Genomic DNA, 20,890 nt, shown 5'->3' on the forward strand with positions numbered 1-20,890 from the left:
TAACATTATGTTTTATTGGTCACCTAGTACTTTATTTACTGTAAAGTAATTGGTGCTTTTTTCCAAAAAAAGACGATTGAATTTAGCGCCACGTTTTATGACGTTTGTTTTTAAGAAATATCATAAGGTAGATAACCCGTCCTAATGACGATGAATCTCAATATGCGGCTGCCAGAAAACTGTAAGTTTTAGTCAATAAAATTTCAACAGAAAATGGCTTATTCCAGATTCTTATACTTCATAACAGCAGGTGTCAAGTGCTGTGTGGCAGCTGTAAAAGGTTGCCCCGTACTTCACTACAGTGTTGTTCCTTTTTTTCTGGTCCTTCGAGATCATTGATGCCAGCACTATTTAGTGTTGAGAATTGAGTACCGCTTGGGGTCCAATTACATAATCTGGCATGTAAAACAATGAGTTTTCAACAATACCTAGGATTGTTAATGCAATTCATTCCAGTCATATGAAACAAAATTATGTTTTGTTTACTTTTTCTAGAAAATATAAACAGTCAGCAATTAATAATTGACATTTTTCTTAGAGTTAAAAGGATATCAAAAAGTTACTGTGTACTCATTTGTCTCTGCGAGCTTAGCCCCACGTGTATTATCTATGTAATAAATTTGAATGTATCCTCACATTGCTACAGTGTTATCAGCCTTTTTAGAAACACCTGACCTGGCTGATTAAAATATACCAATCACAATTTTCACTATCAGCACTGGTTTCTTCATGAAAAAGCGGCCACACTAATTACTGTCGAGTAAGAGGCGATTTGCAGTTATAATAAATAAGACTGATTGTGTATTTTTGTCTAGTTATGATTATACCGAAAATTATTTAGTAATTACCATGGCTGATATTTAATGAACAAACAAAATTCAGTTAACGATTGATAATGCAATAAGTCTACATTGAGCGTAAGAAAAGGGTAACATGATTTTTTTTATCGAAGTAAGTGTATGTTAAAACATTACATACATGATTTACTTTATCCCTTTATGTACGCGTTAATATCAGACTTACTGCATGTGACCGTGTATCATTGGTTATGTTCAATTCATATATGCTAAGTAGAAGCAGCTAATGGTTAATGAAAAATAGGATTTGTGTTTAAAAGACAAGTAATTTATAACATAATTTCATAAACGCGAATGCCAATTTTGCATTGTATGTATTTTTGACTTAAGTTGTTATTATTCGAAATATACATTAAGAAATGAAAATATTTGTAAATTGTAGTAAAACGAAACGTTTATTACACATTATAACAATTTTAATTATTCCCATAACTATATACATGTGTAAATCAAAATATGGCACAAACACACGTGGATATGGTGTTGTCTTAAAGGATGGAAATTTAAACGAAAATTTAGCTGGAGATTTAACATCTAAGTTAAGCAATGACTTGATTGATACTGAAAACATACACTGGACTTGGTTTTTACATTCTAAATTTGTTTCAAAGCCTAAGATCAGATGTGTTTCTAATAAGGAAATGGTAAGAATATTATAATATCATTTTCAATAATACCTAAATAATTACTTTTGCATATGAAATATAATTGAATGCCTGCTACCAACATACAATGTTACATTTCAAAAAACACTGATAATAAGTATGTTAATTTAACACGTTTGTTTATAATCAGTGCCATATCTAAAAATTGAAAGAAAAAAAAACGTTTGTCGCCTCACCAAATGTTTTAATATCTTGCTCTCTTTAGAAACCGATACGTTTTCTTCCAAACTTTAAAAATCCTTGTTGGAAAGCCAAGGATGGACTATTGAATGATGGGAAGGTGCACTGCCTGCCTTTTTTTTATCTTCTTGGTAAGTTTTTTTGTTTGTTTCTTTTTGGTTTTTTTGTCGTGTTAGGTTATAGTTATATGTATTTTTTTTAATTATTAGTATTATTATCATTATTACTTTAATTTATATTAAGTATAGTTATTTATTCTATTGATGGGATAATTCGTATGAAAAAATATATCATAAGAAGATCCCAGGGAGATTAGAATAAATAGTATGACAAATGGAGTATTACACATTCTACTTTTGATATTTCTATATACACCGGTTTCTAAAAGTAACGTAACATACTATATATGTATGTTTACTAAATGAATGTTCCGTAAAAAACCGCAGGTTAGCTGTCAAATTCTTACATTGCTTATGTTAAACGTTGTTAATTTTTTAACTATTACAATATCATTTGCTAATATGTTCTCCTGGCTCACACAGTGCTCTAACTGTAAATGGTTAAATAACATTTGTGATAATAAAGGATAGTAAATAGTGGTCGCACCAATTACCAAATTATTAGATATATAGGCAGCCATCTTGATTTTACAATGTACATGTCAAATAAACATGTAAACTCAAATAATGACTTAATTTAAATAAATCATTGCTCTTTTTAGACTCAAAAGATGCAAATCTTAAGCAAAACAAAACCAACTAACCTCAATCTTCAGTGTCCAGAAATAACTATTAATTAAAATAGAGATAAAATTTGACCTAAGAGTGATTACAATATCACATCACAACAATTGTTATTTTAAAAACAGCGGGAAACCAAATGCTTGAATAATCATTCAAGTCTACAATAAAAGGGAACTAAAATACAAGTTTGTAAAGATACAATGCGAAAGGGTTAGAATAAACGAAAAGACCAAAAAACACAAAAGTTACACACTTCCCCTCTTTCTTAAAAAATGTCCCGTCATTGTCTTATCGTAATGTCTGTCATAAAGTACTATTATGTCACAAATAATGTCATAAAATGGCATGATTCAACGTTGCCACAATGACGCTGCTACATCTAATACTAACAATTTCTCTACCCCTACAATATTATCAACATATAAGCAAGTATAATAATGATTTATTGTTTTTGTACAATATTTGATTTTAGTATTATACCTTGTGTAAATAAATCGTTCATTGTGTGATACAACAAATTTACTTTAAGTTTGTTTTAGAAAAAAAAATAATATCTTTAATTCATATATACAAGCTTATTTTTATCTTGAAGATACCAAAACGCAACAATAAAATTACGTAAATGAAATGCAGCAATGCAAAAAAACGTCACCTTATTGCAATAACGTTATACATGCTTCTAAATTTAATAGCAGTCATTCAGTTATTTCACTAAGGTGACGATATGACAATTCAAACTAGAAATGCGTAAAAAACGAAGCAATGTTAAATTAACATACAACAGTGTATATGTAAAAATATAACATCAAAAAAGATCGAATGTTGAGCTAAAAATCAATTGTCTAGCTCGACATAAGCAATTTTTTAATGTCTATCTTATTTTTGATTGTCTAGCTCAACATTCATTTTAAGAAAACTTCGATCATTATCATAGATAAGATGTTGTGCTAGCTTGACTTAAGCATTGTTTTATTGTCTAGCTGATTGTTGATTTTCTAGCTCAACATTCAATTTGAGAAAACATTGATCATTTTTACAGATCGGATGTTAAGCTGAATGTCGATTGTCTAGCTCGACATAAGTAATTTCTGAATGTCTAGCTGATTGTTGATTGTCTAGCTCAACATTCAATTTACGAATACTTTGATTATCATTACAGATCGAATGTTGAGCTGCATACCGATTGTCTTGTTCGACATAAGACATATTCGAATGTCTAGCTGATTGTTGATTGTCTAGCTCAACATTCAGCTTAGGAAAACATTGATCCTTATTATAGATCGAATGTTGAGCTGAGTGTCGATTGTCTTGCTCGACATAAGAAATATTTGAATGTCAAGTTGATTGTTGATTGTCTAGCTCAACGTTCAGCTTAGGAAAAGATCGATCATTATTATAGATTGAATGTTGAGCTAAATGTCGATTGTCTAGCTCGACATAAGCAATTTTTGAATGTCTAGCTGATTGTTGATTTTCTAGCTCAACATTCATTTTAAGAATACTTTGATTATTTCAGCAGATTAAATGTTGAGCTAAATGTCGGTTTTCTAGCTCGACATAAGCATAATAATGTCTATCTGATTGTTGATTGTCTAGCTCAACATTGAATTTAAGAAAACATCGATCATTATTATAGATCGAATGTTAAGCTGAATGTCGATTGTCTACCTCGACATAAGAGGCGTCCGTGGCCGAATGGTTAAGGTCGTTGACCTTAAACCACTTGCTCCTCACCGCTGTGGGTTGAATCTCGACAGGTATTGTCTAGCTCAACATTCAGCTTAGGAAAACATTGATCCTTATTATAGATCGAATGTTGAGCTGAATGTCGATTGTCTATCTCGACATAAGCAATGTTTTAATGTCTAGCTGATTTTTAATTGTTTAGCTCAACAATCACTTTAAGAAAAATTGGATCATTATTATAGATCGAATGTTGACCTGAACATCAAATGTCTAGCTCGACATAAGAAATGTGATTATATATTAATGTATGTGTAATATATATGCACATATATATTACGTATCGTGAAGATTTGACTTTGCAAGAAGAAAAATGACACAATGTGAAAAAAAAACAAGTCTACAATGCGTTAAATCTTAAATGCCCCTGAACATGCGAATTACGAGCCGGACACTATGTATGCAAAAGGGTACAATTAAGGGTTGGGAAGCTTCGTCTTGGTGGCCACATTGTTTTGTGATGCATTTTCTTGCTTTTTGAAAGCATTGTTGCGATTTTTTGACTTTTTTGGACATCTTTTTCGCTACAGTGTAGTCTTTTTCTCTTTGTTAGCCGGTGTCAACGCGAGAGGTAACAAAAAAACCATTAGTATTCGGTAACGAAGATTGAAAGTTAAAAGTTGGCAAAATAGTAAATTATGATCCAAGGTGCACAGAATGTCCCATTATTAGACAGAGTAAAGTGACCATGAGAAGGATGTTAGCATATGTAGAGAAATATGCGATAAAGTTTGGCTTTGGTGTTACTTTTCTTGATTTATATGTCTTATAATTTGCCTTTTTCGTTGTTACATTTTCGTTTTGTTATTTGATTGCTTTTTGTGCTCCGGTTTACAAGGAGTGAGCTTATTAGCGTAAGGAGAGAGCTTACAAATGATCGATAAATATTTAAATTTTTGATAAAACGGTTTTTCCCTACCACATAGTGTGATCAGTTAATGATATAGTATTTAAGGCATATCTGTCGGTTTTTATGGAGTACAATAAGGATATTCCTGCATTTGCGTAACTCTCTTATGGAAATGAACATTTCATATTATATATAATGTGGCAGGGTTTTACACCTCTTTGTTAGTTTAGGGGCCCAGTTGATGCACAGACTAGAATGGTACGAGTAATTTTCAGGGGTCCCAAAAAATATAAACTGAAAAAAAATATAAAGACTAATATCATTTATGTCAGGTTTGGTGATGCCCTATTTAAACAGATCATAGGAATTCCTATGGGTACTAATTGTGCACCCCTGGTCGCCGATTTGTTTTTGTACTGCTATGAAAGAGACTTTATGTTGAGTCTCTCTGAAGAGAAACAACAAGATGTTATAGTCGCATTTAATAATACTTCCAGATACCTTAATGATATTTTTAATTTAGATAATCCTTATTTTGATCAAATGGTGTCTGACATTTATCCGCATGAACTACAACTTAATAAAACGAACTCTTGAAATTTTAGTACATCATTTTTGATCTTCATATTACTATCAACAACAATTCTATTCACAGACGAAAATCTATGATAAAAAGAGATGACTTTGACTTTTGTATAGTTAATTATCCACATTTAGATGGAGACGTACCCCATGGCAACATCTTACGGGGTTTATGTTTCTCAGTTAATTTCGATTCGCTAGAGCTTGTAGCAACGTAAAGGATTTCAACGAGCGGAATAATTTTTTATTACCAGCAAGCTTCTAAAAACAGGGCTACCGCTATCATAAATTACGGAAAATATTTTACTCAATTTTACAATTGTAACTTTGATTTAATTTCTAAATTCAATAGTGATTTAAAAACTCTTCTGCGAACAAAGGGATTAGCCAGCCTGGTTTTTATGGCGATGTGATTTTACAAACTTCGTAAGATTTTTGGGTCATGGTAATTTTTCTGCTGTTTTTACTAAAATCATTAAACATTTTATTAAAAGAGGTTATGACCCTCCTATATTAAACACATACTGCATGTTTAGTGTTCAACCCTTTTACAGTTGGACACTACGCTTTCCTCTTTTGATTGCATCTGACCGGACCAAGTGGGAGACTCTATGATGGATAGTTCGTAAAGCTCTTTGGGACTGGAATTGTCTTAATGTTCGTCTTCTGCCTTACTTCGTCGGGCCCTTGTAGGTGATTTTCTTGTTCCTCTGTCTTCCTTTAGGACATTGAGTACTTTTGTTATGGTCATTGGGTTTACTTTTATATGTTTCTACATGATCATTTTAGTGTGTTACTTATTTAACCTTTTGTAACCATGACAACTGTTAGAATTTCACTTGGCGGGGATTCATTTTATTTATACTGTCTCGTTTATATGAACATGGTGGGGCTAAGAGCGAGGTTTGGTGCACCATTAACCGGTTTAAACTCCCCAGCAGTCATTATTATGCTGCTGACCGTTCCAAGGCGGCGCCCCACTGTGTTCCTCAGATGTATGTCTATGTTGTTTCATACTGTTTTGGTGACACTTTTGCTTGTGTCCCTTGTTGTTTTCTCGTCTACGGTACGTATCTTCCCCATTGCCTCTAGTTTTCTTTGATTAACCCCGCCCCCCTTCCCCCGGTATCCTGTCCTCTTCCGCCGTTTGTGGGACTATTATTATTCATTCTTTGAAATTCCTAATCAGTTTACAAATTTTTATTCATTTAAAATGATTAACTCGTGTCTTTGTCTGACCTTTCTTTTGTTTTAGGGGTCCGCTGGCTCCTTGCCCATTAGGTTCTTGTTGCTGGGTCATATGGGGGTTGCGTTCATTGAACACCGCCTTTCCTTGTTGATCTTGTTTATCATATTTTTTGCTCAAAATCATTCTGTAAAAAATGTACATGTAAATTGTACTGTTTTCATAAGAAGTACGTGATTTCAATATCACTTTAAATTAATTTAAATACTCAGATACAAAGTTTTGCGTCCCGTAAAATCCTGTTAAAGAGCCAAAACTCTGACAAAAATAAATGAACCAAGATATGTTGATTAGATGGAAATGCACCATGATAATTATTACACAAACGATAATTGATGTACCCAGTGACTTGATTTCTATTACACTATAAAACTCAGTTTGCCAAAACAACAACCTTTATATTATACAAAATACATTTGCAGAACCGATAGATTGACAAATAATGAAATAACTTGGATACGCTAATCTATAGTAATTGCCTTTTATAAATACTTTGTCTACATATGCCCACAGGAAAACCTTTAATATATTGTATGTAAACGTCATCGTTTACTGTATCTCGCACGGTAAACTTCATCGGTTTCTGCAGCAGGCACTTGCTAATAGTATGCACAATAGACAATAATTATGAAAACTTCCGAAATGATCAATCACTTGCATAAAAAATGCGAGCTCAAGTATTTTCTTTCTGCTTGCTGTATTCGATTTTAACTGGAATTGTGCGAGCTTCGAGAAAGATAAAATAAAATGACATTGGGTCAGAAACAATAATATCTAATGTCTAGGATTATTGTTGCGCATACACTTGGACGCAAGTAGATAACTTACATGCGTACATGTCAACATGACTGTGCATAGCGCTCTGTAAAACCCAGCTTTGGCATATGGTATAATTATGCGTAATTTATCTTCAAGGGCTGAATTGTTACAAAAAGATGCGAAAAAGCAACAATGAAAGAGTAACGATGCCATGTCGTACAGCGAAATCTTATTTACAAAAAAATATTTTGTGAATAAATATTAAAACTCTTTTTTTTCAAATAAATCTCATAGTTTTGTTGTGCATATAAACCTTTCAATTGTGGCAACGAAACTTCAATATTGGTTGCATGTTAAATGCATTGTGAATAACATTATTCACTTGACGTTGGTTATTTTCCCCAAACAGCTTCAAATCGACGATATTTTTGAGGAAAACAGGGGATTGAATAGTAAGTTCTTGCATAAGTTACGTTAATTATTTTGTATAAAAAATGTTGCAATCAGCAAGTAATTTTCAATTGATGTATCCAGCGATAAAACTGATGGAACAAATGCAATAAGATTAGGAAGAATGCGGCGCCTCATTTACTTTATACATTTAAATAAGATAGCACGTTTGTTTTAAATAAAAGTTTGTCTGCGTTTGAATTAAATAATTATCTAAGAAAAATATTATAATAAAAGAACTATTATAGGTAAACAGAAAAATGCTATATCAAACGAACATAAGATCAGTTAGAAATAATATTAACTCATCAATAAGAAACCCACAAAAATGTGATTACCGTGCTTATATTATCTTATTCATAATGATTGACAACAGTTAGTAGTTAATATTCAGCAGAATCAACATGTCGTACCACTTCAATGTCTTCATAGACTAACGTTTATTTGTTAGTGTCATAAGTAAAATATAGAAAATATAGATGTTTAAATATATTTCTTCAGTACCATTCTCATACGAAATACTGTTTTTCACTAATAATACGTTAGTTTTTGCACACACACAAAATGCGACATGTTCTCTTACCGTTATTCCCGTCCCTTAAAAACATTATTATTATTATTATTATTATTATAAAAATAGGAAGACTAACTTTTTATTGAAAAAAATCCAACTGGATTTCATTAAAAAAAAACACACACCTTATTTGTTATTCAGTGTTTATAAGTATGTTTATTTCAATATCCATTTAAAGGCTATAACTCTATTTCTATGATTTTTTTCCTATGAAAGTTATCAACAGTACAATTATATTGGTTCCATTATGATAGGGTTGATTTCCGAAAAGGTTGTAAATGTTGCATTGCTGAATAAACAAATTTTGCTAAGTTAACAATTACATTTTTGTTCGTACATTTCATTATTGATATGAATTTATTTAAATTAGGCCATGAGCAAATATATCTAGGTAAACATATTTTCCTTAAGTCGTTATGATATGGACATACTAATAAGAAGTGATATTCAGTTTCAATTTGTTTCCTATTGCATTTTTGTACAGAGGCGTTGGTTTCTTTCAAATATTTCTATGTCTACGCCCTCTTCAATTAATTTGTGCGAAGAGCACCTAAACCTTGATAGCATTTTATGTTTTTACATTATTAATACAACTTAAATATTTCTCTTGGGTAAATTCAATTTTAAACAAATCATAACTAATGAGAAAGTATTAAGATTGCTGTAGCTGCTGATCATAATTCTTTTTAATAGACCAGCACTGAGATATTATCATTACATAGATATTGAAAAACTAAGTCTGGACAACATATTTTTAACATTTTTTTGACCATCTATTTAAAAATACCATTTGCATCTTTTAAAAAATACCAAACTTGTATAAAAGAGAGTTTGGGGATTTCATAATGCTGTACAAGTACTTAACAATTCTGACTTTTCGCAGAACTAATAATGGAAATCGTCCAAATTCACCAAGAACCGCTGATGTTGTAGTTTGCTGACGTACACCTAGAACTTGTTTTAAACATTTCAAATGTACCTTTTCGATGTACCTTTTCGATACCGTTATATAAATAATGTATAGCAGAAACTTAAAAAATGGCAAGCAAATTTGTTTTTTGTTTTTTATTCAGTTTGTTTTTATTCATATATTTATTCATAAAATATTTGAATATAATTTCTATCTGAATTTCATTTATTACTTATTTCGGCAAATTTGTATGTATATCTATTTTGCATTGCATTATTTTATTGTGTGTTTCAACATCAATGACCATCTGTTTTAGAAATTGTTCTACAGCTAAATGTAACGTAATATATACATTTGAACTGGATTCAGCTAAGCGAATCTTACTTCTGTCATACAGCAATTTACGATTTAATTTTTTTTTTTTTTTTTTTGGGGGGGGGGAGGGGGCTGAAATTATTTATTTCAAATAATGATGAATCGCCTATCACTCTATTATTACAATGTCCAAATTATCAAAAGTTAATAAAACTTTGTAAATGTGCTCATTAAGAGCATGCATTTCACTGAAAAACAAATCAAAAGTTTCAAGTCCCTGCGTGATACAATAAAATTTTTAGTTGGTATATTCTTTGAACTCCACTGTCTATTGAGGACACAAAAATCATTACGTTTTATTTTATATTAAAACAGTCATAGCAAAATATCTTATGCGTTGATCCTTTTTTATTGCATTAATATTTACTCTCACGATTTCACTACATGCTCAAAAAGAAAGAATTCACAGTGTTGATATTTTTATGTCCCTATTGTTATTGCGATGACGCGCTATATTTTCAACAGATTTGTACGTAAAAACGGAGGAACATTAGCCATAGAATCGCAAAAAAAATAGCAAAAATTAAAGAAAGACATCAATGTAAAGGCGTATGTCTACTAAACATTATACAATTAAAATGGATAAAATCGAATGAGATTGATAAAAACTGACCGTTTTCTTGATAAAAAGAGGGAATTCCGCCACCGCCGAAACGGTGCCCTTTGTCGTCATACCATCGTTCTGTCTTTACAAAATAATGCTGCGGAAGTTAAGGCTGCATGTCTACATGTTTGCATACAAAAAATAATTCAGATCTGAGATGTTGTCAAATTTCGGTCAGAAAGTATCGAGCTACCTTAAATTATTTCCACATTTATACTTGTTTAAAATGTTCTGTAAAAATTCCGATCGGATTTCTTTCCATCTTTTAAAATGGGATTTTTTGTATTCTCGAATAAATCTTTCAAATAAGGTCAGAACGTCACCAAAGGATATATTATTGATGATTTTCACAGTTTTAATTCGTCTGTGAAATTGAAATTCCCGTTGGAATAAATGATAATGTTGGAAACAATTCAAAATGAAATTTAAGGAGGAGGCATGTTCAAATATGAATGTAACTATGCCAATACCTCGCTTTGAACCACGTTTTGTACGACCTATGTACATGTATCACAAAGATGTTTGCCTACGCTCTCAATTGATACAATACATGTGCAAATATAGCTTTGACAAAAGCTAGAATAACACTATCTATTCGTGTATACTTAAGATATAAAAAGACACAAAGGCAAAAGAACTATTGAAATAAATTTGTCGTGTTTATGGGATCTATGGAATTTTCTTTTTATCTGTCTCACGGTGGTTAAGAAATCAAAAAGTGTGGTGGATTTGGTGAAAGATGCACCTCATGTACGTCGAAAACTGCATCTTCACAAAAAATGTTTTGAAAAAGAAAATGATTTGATTGCTACTGATGAACGATTTACAGCTAGGTTCATAGCTTAATGCGTCAGTGCCTCTGTAGTAGCCGCTCATAAAATTCTCAGACGTAATTTAAAAGTGAGAAGGATAAGTCCAACATGGATACCCCATATCCTTACAAAAGAGCAAACACAAGTTCGGGTAATAATCTCCTAACAATTGTTGAAACATTACTCTTAATACAAGAGTCGGTCTTTCGCAAAAATCATCACTGGCGATGAGACGTGGGTTCACTTTTATGAACCCAAGCGAAATTTACATAACTAAATGTGTGTAACTAAAGGAAATCAAAAACCTTGCATTGCTAAACGCACCATGAACGTCAAAAAGGTTAATATGTAATTTTCTTTACCAATCAAGGTCCTGTTATTTAGATTTTCGTTGCAAAGGGTAAATCTGTAAATGCCAAGTTTTACAAAGGCAAGGCCCTTCATAAATTTAAGAACTATTTCAAAACCATCGACCAGCAACTGGTCTCCGTAGTGTCAGGTTGTTAACTGATAATGTTTCGTCACACAAAAAGCCCATTGTACGAGGATATCCGAAACAGGAAAAGGTTTTCGAGCTTCCTAACTCCCTTTTTTCGCCAGATATTGCCCTTTGTGACTTGCTTTACTTTCGAGGCAAAAATAAAACCATTCTGGAAGAAAATATCAAACGTAAAAAAATCTCGGTTCGGCTATTTTCAAGTGTCTGAACGGTATACCTTGTAAATAATACAAAAACGCATTTCAAAAATTGGATTAAAATACATAAACTTTGTATATCATATAGTGCTGAGTATTTTGAAGCATTGTGATAATTATCTTGGCACTGTTTGTTAAGCTCTTTTGAAAATTGACCCAGTTGCGATCATATTTGAACATCCCTCGTATTTCCGGCGGAAATCGGGAAAATAAGCTCGGACAAAAATTTTGATGAGAAAAATAAAACATAAAATGATATCAAGTGTTTCTTCTTTACCTTAAATCTATCAAACGAAATTATGCTTAGGTGTTTAGAATATAAACTAATGATGAATAGTACTTTGGTTTGCTATAATGTTGATCATAATTTAACGTTTTAGATATTACGAAAAGGGGCATTGAAACTACAAGGTCAAGTATAAATGTTTGCGAAGTTTGCCACAATCCGATGGTGCCCAGATTTTCCTCTCGCTGTTTATACTGATAAAAAGTCTACTTATTGCAATTGTTTCCTTACTATTTTATCTCACAAGTTTAACACTATATTTAAGGTGTAAAAAAGAGTGCTACTACAGATTTGTTTAGCAGGATTTCGAAACATCCGGACATATGCCGGCCTTCATTTTCGAAAGAGTGTCAGTGGATATCTAGCCGGCGATTTGGTGCACCGAATCATGTGCCTAAAATGAGAGCTATTGAAAATCGTAAGTTTAACGGGCATAAAACTTTGTACGTACAGGTTAACTACTGTTTTAGTGTTTCAGTATAATTTTATATCTATAAGAAGTTATAATATGGTCAGTTTCGTTAAAATTTTAAACATGTGTCAGTACCGAAGTTTTTTTCCCATATAATGTCATTAGCTTAGTTATCAGATTTATTAGTTTTCTTTTGACAAGTACTTATATTTATTACGTGCAAATGTGTTTATTGTGTAGACAAACATGACATTTAAACAATTTGACAGATACTAGACAAAGTATTATTCCATCCTGTTTTCTGATATATGTATATGTTGTGACCTACAGTTTACTTTCTTTATCGTTATTCTGTTTAAAACGCATGTGCAAATGCTAATATACACTGTATGTTATACATGATAACATACAACTTTAAGAATAAAAAAGAATCATATAAAAATATTGCATGTTTTCAATTGTATTTTTTCTTTCTGTGTACTTAGACGTTTTTTTATATCTTGATCTAATGGATTGTAGCATAGAAAACAATGTTTATGTCGTTGCATATCGAACGATGTTAGATAAAAAATAAATAAAATTAATAGTAAAATTAATTCAAACCATATGATTTTGATTGAGCTATAACTTAAATGAATAAAATACTTTATTGCCACTATAACAGGTAGTCGTGTGTGTATCTTTAATTTCTTTCTAAAAGTATTCTTTTATAAACGAAACAGTTTATCTCACAGCAATTGAGATAATTGCTTGGTGATATAGGGTACATATAAAAATTAACATGACCTTGTCAAGGAATTATCGCGTTTTCATTTTGACACACTCGTTTATCAATCTGATATAACGGATTAATTTTTGTAAACTAAATATCTTACTTTAATGTATATAAACTAATGCTCAATAGTACTTTGGTTTGCTATAATGTTAATTATAATTTAACGTTTTAGATATAACGAAAAGGGGCATTGAAACTACAAGTGTAGAATTTTATGTATCAATGTTCGACAGTGCGGCAGCATGTATAGCAAACGAAAATACAACCATGCATAGGAAAATAACAGGTATACTACTTCATACGATGATATCTTTGGTATCGTGTTAATAATTATATACAGACACTGCATTCAAATAACATTGTATATGCATGTGTATTGTTTACAATTCATCTTTTGAAATTTTATGTTTGAAATTTAATTTCAACAATTTAGGACAAGTAGAAATTAAAATTGTGTTTATTTGTACAGGAAAAGTGTCCTCCCATAGTCCGTACCAGAATGAAGTATGGTTCAAAACATGTGTTTAAGATCGTTTATATGTCAGTTTTGATCTAGATCAGAAATATATGCTAATGTATGTCAATTTATCCATCGCTCCATAAGTCCAGAAAAGCCAGAAATAACAACCATTTAAAAATTAAACATAGCATATATTTATTTCATTATTTAGCGATTTCATGTTATTCTCACTGAATAATTTCTGCGTAACCACATACACTTTTATTCCTGACGTCATAAAATCATGACGTCACATTGTTATTATTGAGAACAAAAAATCTGTAGATTTTGCGAATCATATTAAATTTATAAATGTAATTTGCAGATATGCATTCGTTTTTCGTCATCGAACACATTTTACTTAACGACAGCGTGTATTACCGACAATATCTCCACTTACCGTATAAGTGTTTTTTTCTGCGGGCTCCAAATTCTGCGGTTTTTTCAAATTTTGGCATGTTTTTATTTCTGCGGACTTTATTTCTGCAGCACAATCTTTGGACAAAACGTGATTTAAATTCTGAGGTTCATCCTATCAAAGTCTAAGTCACATTACTTTACCTATCTTATTTGCATGTACACATTCGCATTAAAATTTTGTTTACCGTCGTCACCGCAAAACTATATAGTAATTACAAACAATTATATTTTTTGCTTGCAAACAAATATAATGTGCAATAATAGACAGTTTGCATCTTTTGATCTGTGAAAAATATACCCCTGTAGAATCTTTAATTTAATAAAAATGTATTATTTTCGTCCGAAATAATTATATCATATATGACGGTCATATTATCAACACATATTTTAACTGTATACCAAAAAATAATGAAGATAAGTTATTTTATTTTTTGTTTGAGTAATATTGATATGTCAAAAATCCTAAAGACTAATATTTCACATTACAAAATACCTTCAATTGAGGAGAAATGAAAATTACTAGATTGGCATTCATAAAACATGGTTGTGTAATTAAACGCGTTTTGCGGCATTCTACAGCTTTCAAAGTTTCTTTATTGATACAGGTCTATACAAAGAATCGAAAGTATTACTGCATTTAATATGTTATTTTTTTACAAAAGATTGTACATTTATGGACATAGACTTCATATGCCGAAATCTATCTATCTATAGACTTCAATAAAATAGATAAATACAGAATCCCTAAAGAAAGCCCAACACGGCAAAATTGAAAATGTTGCAGGCTCGGTTTGATTGAGCCTGTTCATGGTAGGTACTGGAAAGTGCAAGTTACCGTCCACGCCCCCTAGCACCGGCTTAAGCAGAATTCAACATTTAAACATGAAATAGTAAAATTTTGAATTTAGAATCATCCGCAGATGTGTTCATACGGCGGTTATCATGGAACCTTCAATGTGACACTTCCTTGCCATTCCATGGAAAGCGGCGTATAGTCCCCAAGTAATTTAAAGCGTGTGCCCTAAACGAGAAAACAATGGGCGGAACAAAATAAAATGGAATTTTGAAAGGGGATCAGAGGCTATGAAGCCTGCGTATCACAGATAAGGCGTCAAAAGACAAATTTAAAAAGCAGGCAACATATCCTAAGGGTGATTAAACAGTATTCAAGTAGGAATATTGGAACCACCCAACTAGAAAATGCCGAAAAGTTGAAACTAAAAATACCAAAAGCACAACAATAATGTCGTGCTGAACGATCTTCAAGGATCGAAAATATAACATCATTGATTAAATGTACAGGGAGACTTTTCACAGCCGCCACACGGCACAAATAACACGGATGTGATCATAAAATAGATAAATACAGAATCCCTAAAGAAAGCCCAACACGGCAAAATTGAAACCTCTTTACTGGCAAATTGGTTACGTTGAGCTTCGAACGTTTTATTGAAATAAATATGTCACAAAAATGGCATAAAATCAAAGTAATGTTATTTCAGGAAAGTAGTATGTTGCTTACTTATCCAATAACCAGTGAAGAAGGGTTATCATACAGAACAAAACAACATTATAAGTTTATATCGTGAATAAAGCAATGACATATTTGACACAGATCGTACAACTTAAATGTGTTTAGAAAATATTTCGTAGTCATGTCGGGTGATAAGAAAATGCCACAAATAGACGTTTTCATTATATAATTACATCAAAAATATCTGATACCATTTCAGTGTTTTGTATGTTTTACATACATCACGCGAATTTAAATATCAACATACATATTCAAACAAGAGATTTTAAAATTTAATTTAACATTAAAGAAATTCTGTTTGATAAAAAATAAGAATTAATTTAACCCAACAAGATTTACATCAAATGTTCAATGTGACCTCCATTTTGTGCTACTACGACTACGACGTCTAGTCTCTTTCTTAACTTTTCAATAGCGTAAACACACATTGCATGTGTAAGTTTTCTTATTTCTCTGTGAGTGGCTGTCTCTAGCTGCTCAAAGGTGTCTGACTTTGGATTATAACCATTGTCTGTTAAGTGTCCCCATAGAAAGAAATGTAATGGCCTAAGATCAAGTGAGAGGGAGGCCAGACTTTGCCTGATTTAAACGAGATAAATGTTCTGCCAAATGTTTCTTTCAACCATTCTAACACGTGCCCCGCAGTGTGTGGTGCCGGTCCATTTCGCTGAACACTTTTTCTTCGTAATGCTGGAAGAATTCAAGAGAGAAAGATATCGCTCACTTTTTATTGTTTTGGTTTCACATTTTGATTAAAAAAGAATGGTCCAATGACACCAGTCGAACTAAATGCTACCCATACCGTCATCTTGTTATCATTCAGAGGCTTTTCTATACTCCATACTTGGCAGTTCTGCTTGTTTACAGCGGCATTCAGATAAAAATGGGATTCGTCTGAAAATCATAGTTTTTCAATAGTGTTCACATTATCAATCATCCAGCGAAAGAACTCTGCTGTTTATGTCTATGTTAAATGTGCATAATGGATAACGAACATAGAAACAAATTCAAATCAAAACGCAACGCCCTATGTTCACTTCAATAACTTGACTTATTGATGATGTCTCCAAGAACTTTTCTTATGATTTTTTGTGGTTTCTTCTCAATAACTTTTTGGATCTCTAAACTGTGACTTGATCTCGGTCATCCACTGTGTCGGCTATTTTCAACTGATCCAGTCTGTTGAAATCTATTTACCAGCCGATGTACTTGAAGCTTTGTGAGTCTGTCATCGTCAGGATATATTTTCTGCATCATGCGTATTACAGTAACTGGAGACTTAGTCTCAAAATAAAGATTAACTAATTCTGCAGACTTCTGTTTTGACGTCGCCATCTTGAAAAAACAACTCTTATTTGATGACGTCATCTATGACGTCATGACGTCAACGTTTCCTGTAAATTACGTTTGAGAGAAACTTATGACAATGGTATATATAACTTTTTATTGCATCTGGAATGACCTATTTATTCAACTTCAAAACAGTATCAGATAAAGTGGATCACCCTCGACCCTGGTTGACCGTAGTATTTCATATTTGTGAAAATATATGGTTTGTAAATATATCATACAATAATTATGTTGCATATTTGTTCACATCTGACCGAAGTATATAAATAAATATGATATGCTACGATCAGATGTGAACAAATATCCAAGATAATTATTTTATGATGTATCGTCGACATACAATTCTTGTTTTTACTTTCAGTCGATGCAAGCACCATGACATATTTTATGCATGCTTGTTGGGAACATTTAGAAGACAACAAATATTTAGACGAGCCTCGTTACACCAACTTTCATTTCATAAAACAATTGATACCAAATGCTAAATTCATCATTATTTTTAGGGATCCTGTGGAAAGGTTTTTTTTTTCTTCACTTTTTGTTTGTTCTTAATTAAGATATTTGTATGATATGTTTAAAAGTTTTAAAAACAAATGTATAGTAATGTTGATGAAGCAAGAACTGAAAATATGATTGCAAATTACCGTCATTTTAATTTTTTTCTACCGAAATTGAAACGTTTTACATTTTAGTTTCCATCGACAAAATTGAGAAATATTAGTAAGATATTTTCGCCTTGAAACATATGCACAAATTGCCGACGCCGAATTTGATGTTGACATGAAGAATTAAAACGTGATTTGTAATGTGCGGATGATACATTTCTTCTTCACTTTGCATCCTTTGCAACTCATTGTTGCTTTCAGCCAACCATTTGTCTTAAAGTTAGAGCTGAAAAACGACTTTTTTGCGCCGCAACACTGACTTTTCAACTGAAAACTAATCAATGATTAATAAAAATTAAAGTCAAACTGCAACAAAGTTTGCACAGAGAAAATGGATAAAGAATGATAAAATAAACATTTAAGTGTATATAAATTAAAGGTTAACTATATCAAAATCATACATTTTACATTTTTTAAGTTAAAAAGTCTTTATACATGTATATTATTGACTATAAAATGTTCATATAATACACATATATACAGCCAGAATAAAAGTAGTTTCAACAAAGTTTGTTATATAAATTTATTAACCTTCAATGTTTACACTTAAAACATTCATAACATATGTTCGCCCTCATCCTGTGGCTCCAGGTTAGGACTGTAGCTTCGATTTCTTTGCCACATTGGAGTTTGCTTTATTCATAATAAAACACAATAACTTTCTATTTATTACTTAGTCCAATTATTTAATATTATTTACAGACAGTATTCCCGTATAAACGTGACGTGTCATGTTTCCTCAACTAAACTCACACTATCTAATATCATTCCCTTTATATAATCAACAATAAACATGAAATATGCATGAAATTCATGATACATGCAATACATAATTATGTATAGACTCCGACAAATTCCGAAGGAGTTCTTTCGCGTTCCGATGTAGTCTTGACAAAGCCGTCATCAACTGACTCCGACAGTTTCAATTGTTATAATTATAAATGTACACTTGTTTTTTGCGACAAATCATAGGTAAAGTAAAACTTTTAGGCTAATGCGTGTTTCTTTTTTTCCGCTAGCCAACAATATGTCTTTAGAAAGCCTTCACTTATGTCATTTCAGGCATTCTTAATAAGGTTTTGCTTATAAAAGTAGAAAAAGTAGAGGAATTCACTGCAAAAATCGACTTTTATTGATCAAATTTGACTCATTGCAGAAATTTGCTAACAGTTTGGAACATAACATCCCCTCTTTAAAAAAGCTCTTTTAAAAAAGTTTTAACTTATATAGAAGAAGCAGCATACATGGCTTGCATTGATACGATATGTAAATGGAAATAATCTTTGTCTTGTATGATAATTTAAAACTCTATGTAATGTGCACTCATCTATACATATGTTGTTGTTGTTTTCATTTAGGTTGTATTCAGATTTCATCCATGCTTCAAGAGGAAAATACAAGTCCAATTCCCCAGATATATTCCATAATCAAGTCAAAATTGTGGTAAATGCTTACCAGGATTGTCTTCAAAGATATACAAAAAGGAGGTGTGTTTACAACAATACTGTAAGCCAACAACTGCTATCAGTAAGAGGTGCACTTTTATATTTAAAACAATGTGAGAAATATAATAAGTCATAGCGTTGTTATAAAAATCACATTTTTTCTGCCTAGTGAATAAACAGCTTTGTTTTTAGCATATTTTATTACAAATATGGATCGTTATCTTGATATATGTAGCTAATCATCTGATTGCTTATTTATTATCCCTTCTTTGACTTCTGAGCTTTGAATATCGCTTATTTTTTAAGAGACATTTAGAGGTAGCTGTCGGTTTTACAGCTGGGTTTCATGCCATTTACATGAGAGATATGATTGATGTTTTTGGACTTAGTCAGATCAAACCAATACTTATGACTGAATACGTAACCAACATGGAACAAATGATCAACAGTGTTTTTAACTTTCTTGAATTGAGTAAGTTGCATTTTCATTATCTTACTTTTTATTCTTATAATTTAAATTCAAGCATAGAAAGTAGTGTTATAATATTTAATTTAACATACGACATTGTATCAACACTTTATTTCGTCTGCAGGTGAAGTTGACGATACCAAGATGAAGAGTATGCTGAATTCGCGCATTGAAAATTTGTCAATTTTAAAACATGCTTGGCAAATGAAGAATGAAACAGCCACTTTGTTATATTCTTTTTACAAACCATTCAACAAGGATATGGCTGAATTGATGGAAGATTCCCGTTATTTGTTTTCTTAATCTGATTAATACTGTGTTAATGTTTAACGAAATAGAAATAAAATGCAATAATTAGCATTATATTCCTTAAAATTGTGAAAGAAGGAACGGTATAATTATACGAGGGTTGTCCCAATATTCTGTGAAAAGATTGTTTAAAAGCTATCTAAAATAGATACGAATTTGATATTTTAATATGTTATAAACCCATATAATTGAAGCATTTTCACAAACTAACATAGAAAAATATCAACAAACAACAAACATATGCCGTAAATACCATTGCAAATCTCTGAATCGCGGCGCTAAAGACGGCGTTAAATCTATATAAGGCGCCTCTCTCAATACTCTCAATGGCTTTCAACGCAATAATGATGCAGCTTTACCCATAAATCGTCGATTGCAGACTTAAATCATTGGTTGTTAAAGTCTGTTGAATGTTTGGATGACATACATTTTTTTTGCTACTCACGAACATCCGGTCTTTTGTTTGTTTTGGGTTTTACGTCACATCGACACTGTATAGGTCATATCGCGACGTTCCAGCTTTACTGGTGGAGGAAGACCTCAGGTGCCCTTCCGTGCATTATTTCAGGTACGAACGGGCACCTGAGTAGAACCACCGACGTTCCGTAAGCTAGCTGGATAGCTTCCTCACATGAAAGAATCTAAAGTCCCTGTCGGGATTCGAACCCACAGCGGTGAGG

At 31.9% G+C, this 20,890-nt stretch overlaps 1 protein-coding gene across 1 annotated transcript; it reads left to right on the forward strand.

Moving 5' to 3' along the window:
• Positions 1-983: 983 nt before the first annotated feature.
• LOC132746103 (carbohydrate sulfotransferase 15-like) lies at positions 984-20,356 on the forward strand. The gene is made up of 8 exons (XM_060735174.1): positions 984-1,501; positions 1,728-1,833; positions 12,598-12,750; positions 13,692-13,805; positions 17,684-17,840; positions 19,346-19,514; positions 19,739-19,904; positions 20,026-20,356. The coding sequence occupies exons 1-8, from the start codon at positions 1,217-1,219 to the stop codon at positions 20,202-20,204; spliced, it is 1,329 nt and encodes a 442-aa protein (XP_060591157.1). The 5' UTR covers positions 984-1,216; the 3' UTR covers positions 20,205-20,356.
• Positions 20,357-20,890: the final 534 nt, after the last annotated feature.

The sequence above is a fragment of the Ruditapes philippinarum genome, unplaced genomic scaffold, assembly GCF_026571515.1.
Source record: "Ruditapes philippinarum isolate M1 unplaced genomic scaffold, ASM2657151v2 ctg3633_1_1_1_1, whole genome shotgun sequence".
In the NCBI taxonomy this organism is placed as follows: domain Eukaryota; kingdom Metazoa; phylum Mollusca; class Bivalvia; order Venerida; family Veneridae; genus Ruditapes; species Ruditapes philippinarum.

Excerpts from the sequence above, each read along its gene's own strand:
- LOC132746103 (XM_060735174.1), top strand. The coding sequence starts at position 1,217 with ATGAAAATATTTGTAAATTGTAGTAAAACGAAACGTTTATTACACATT. Across the intron at positions 1,502-1,727 it reads GTGTTTCTAATAAGGAAATG|AAACCGATACGTTTTCTTCC; the intron begins GTAAGAATATTA and ends TGCTCTCTTTAG. Across the intron at positions 12,751-13,691 it reads AATGAGAGCTATTGAAAATC|ATATAACGAAAAGGGGCATT; the intron begins GTAAGTTTAACG and ends TTAACGTTTTAG.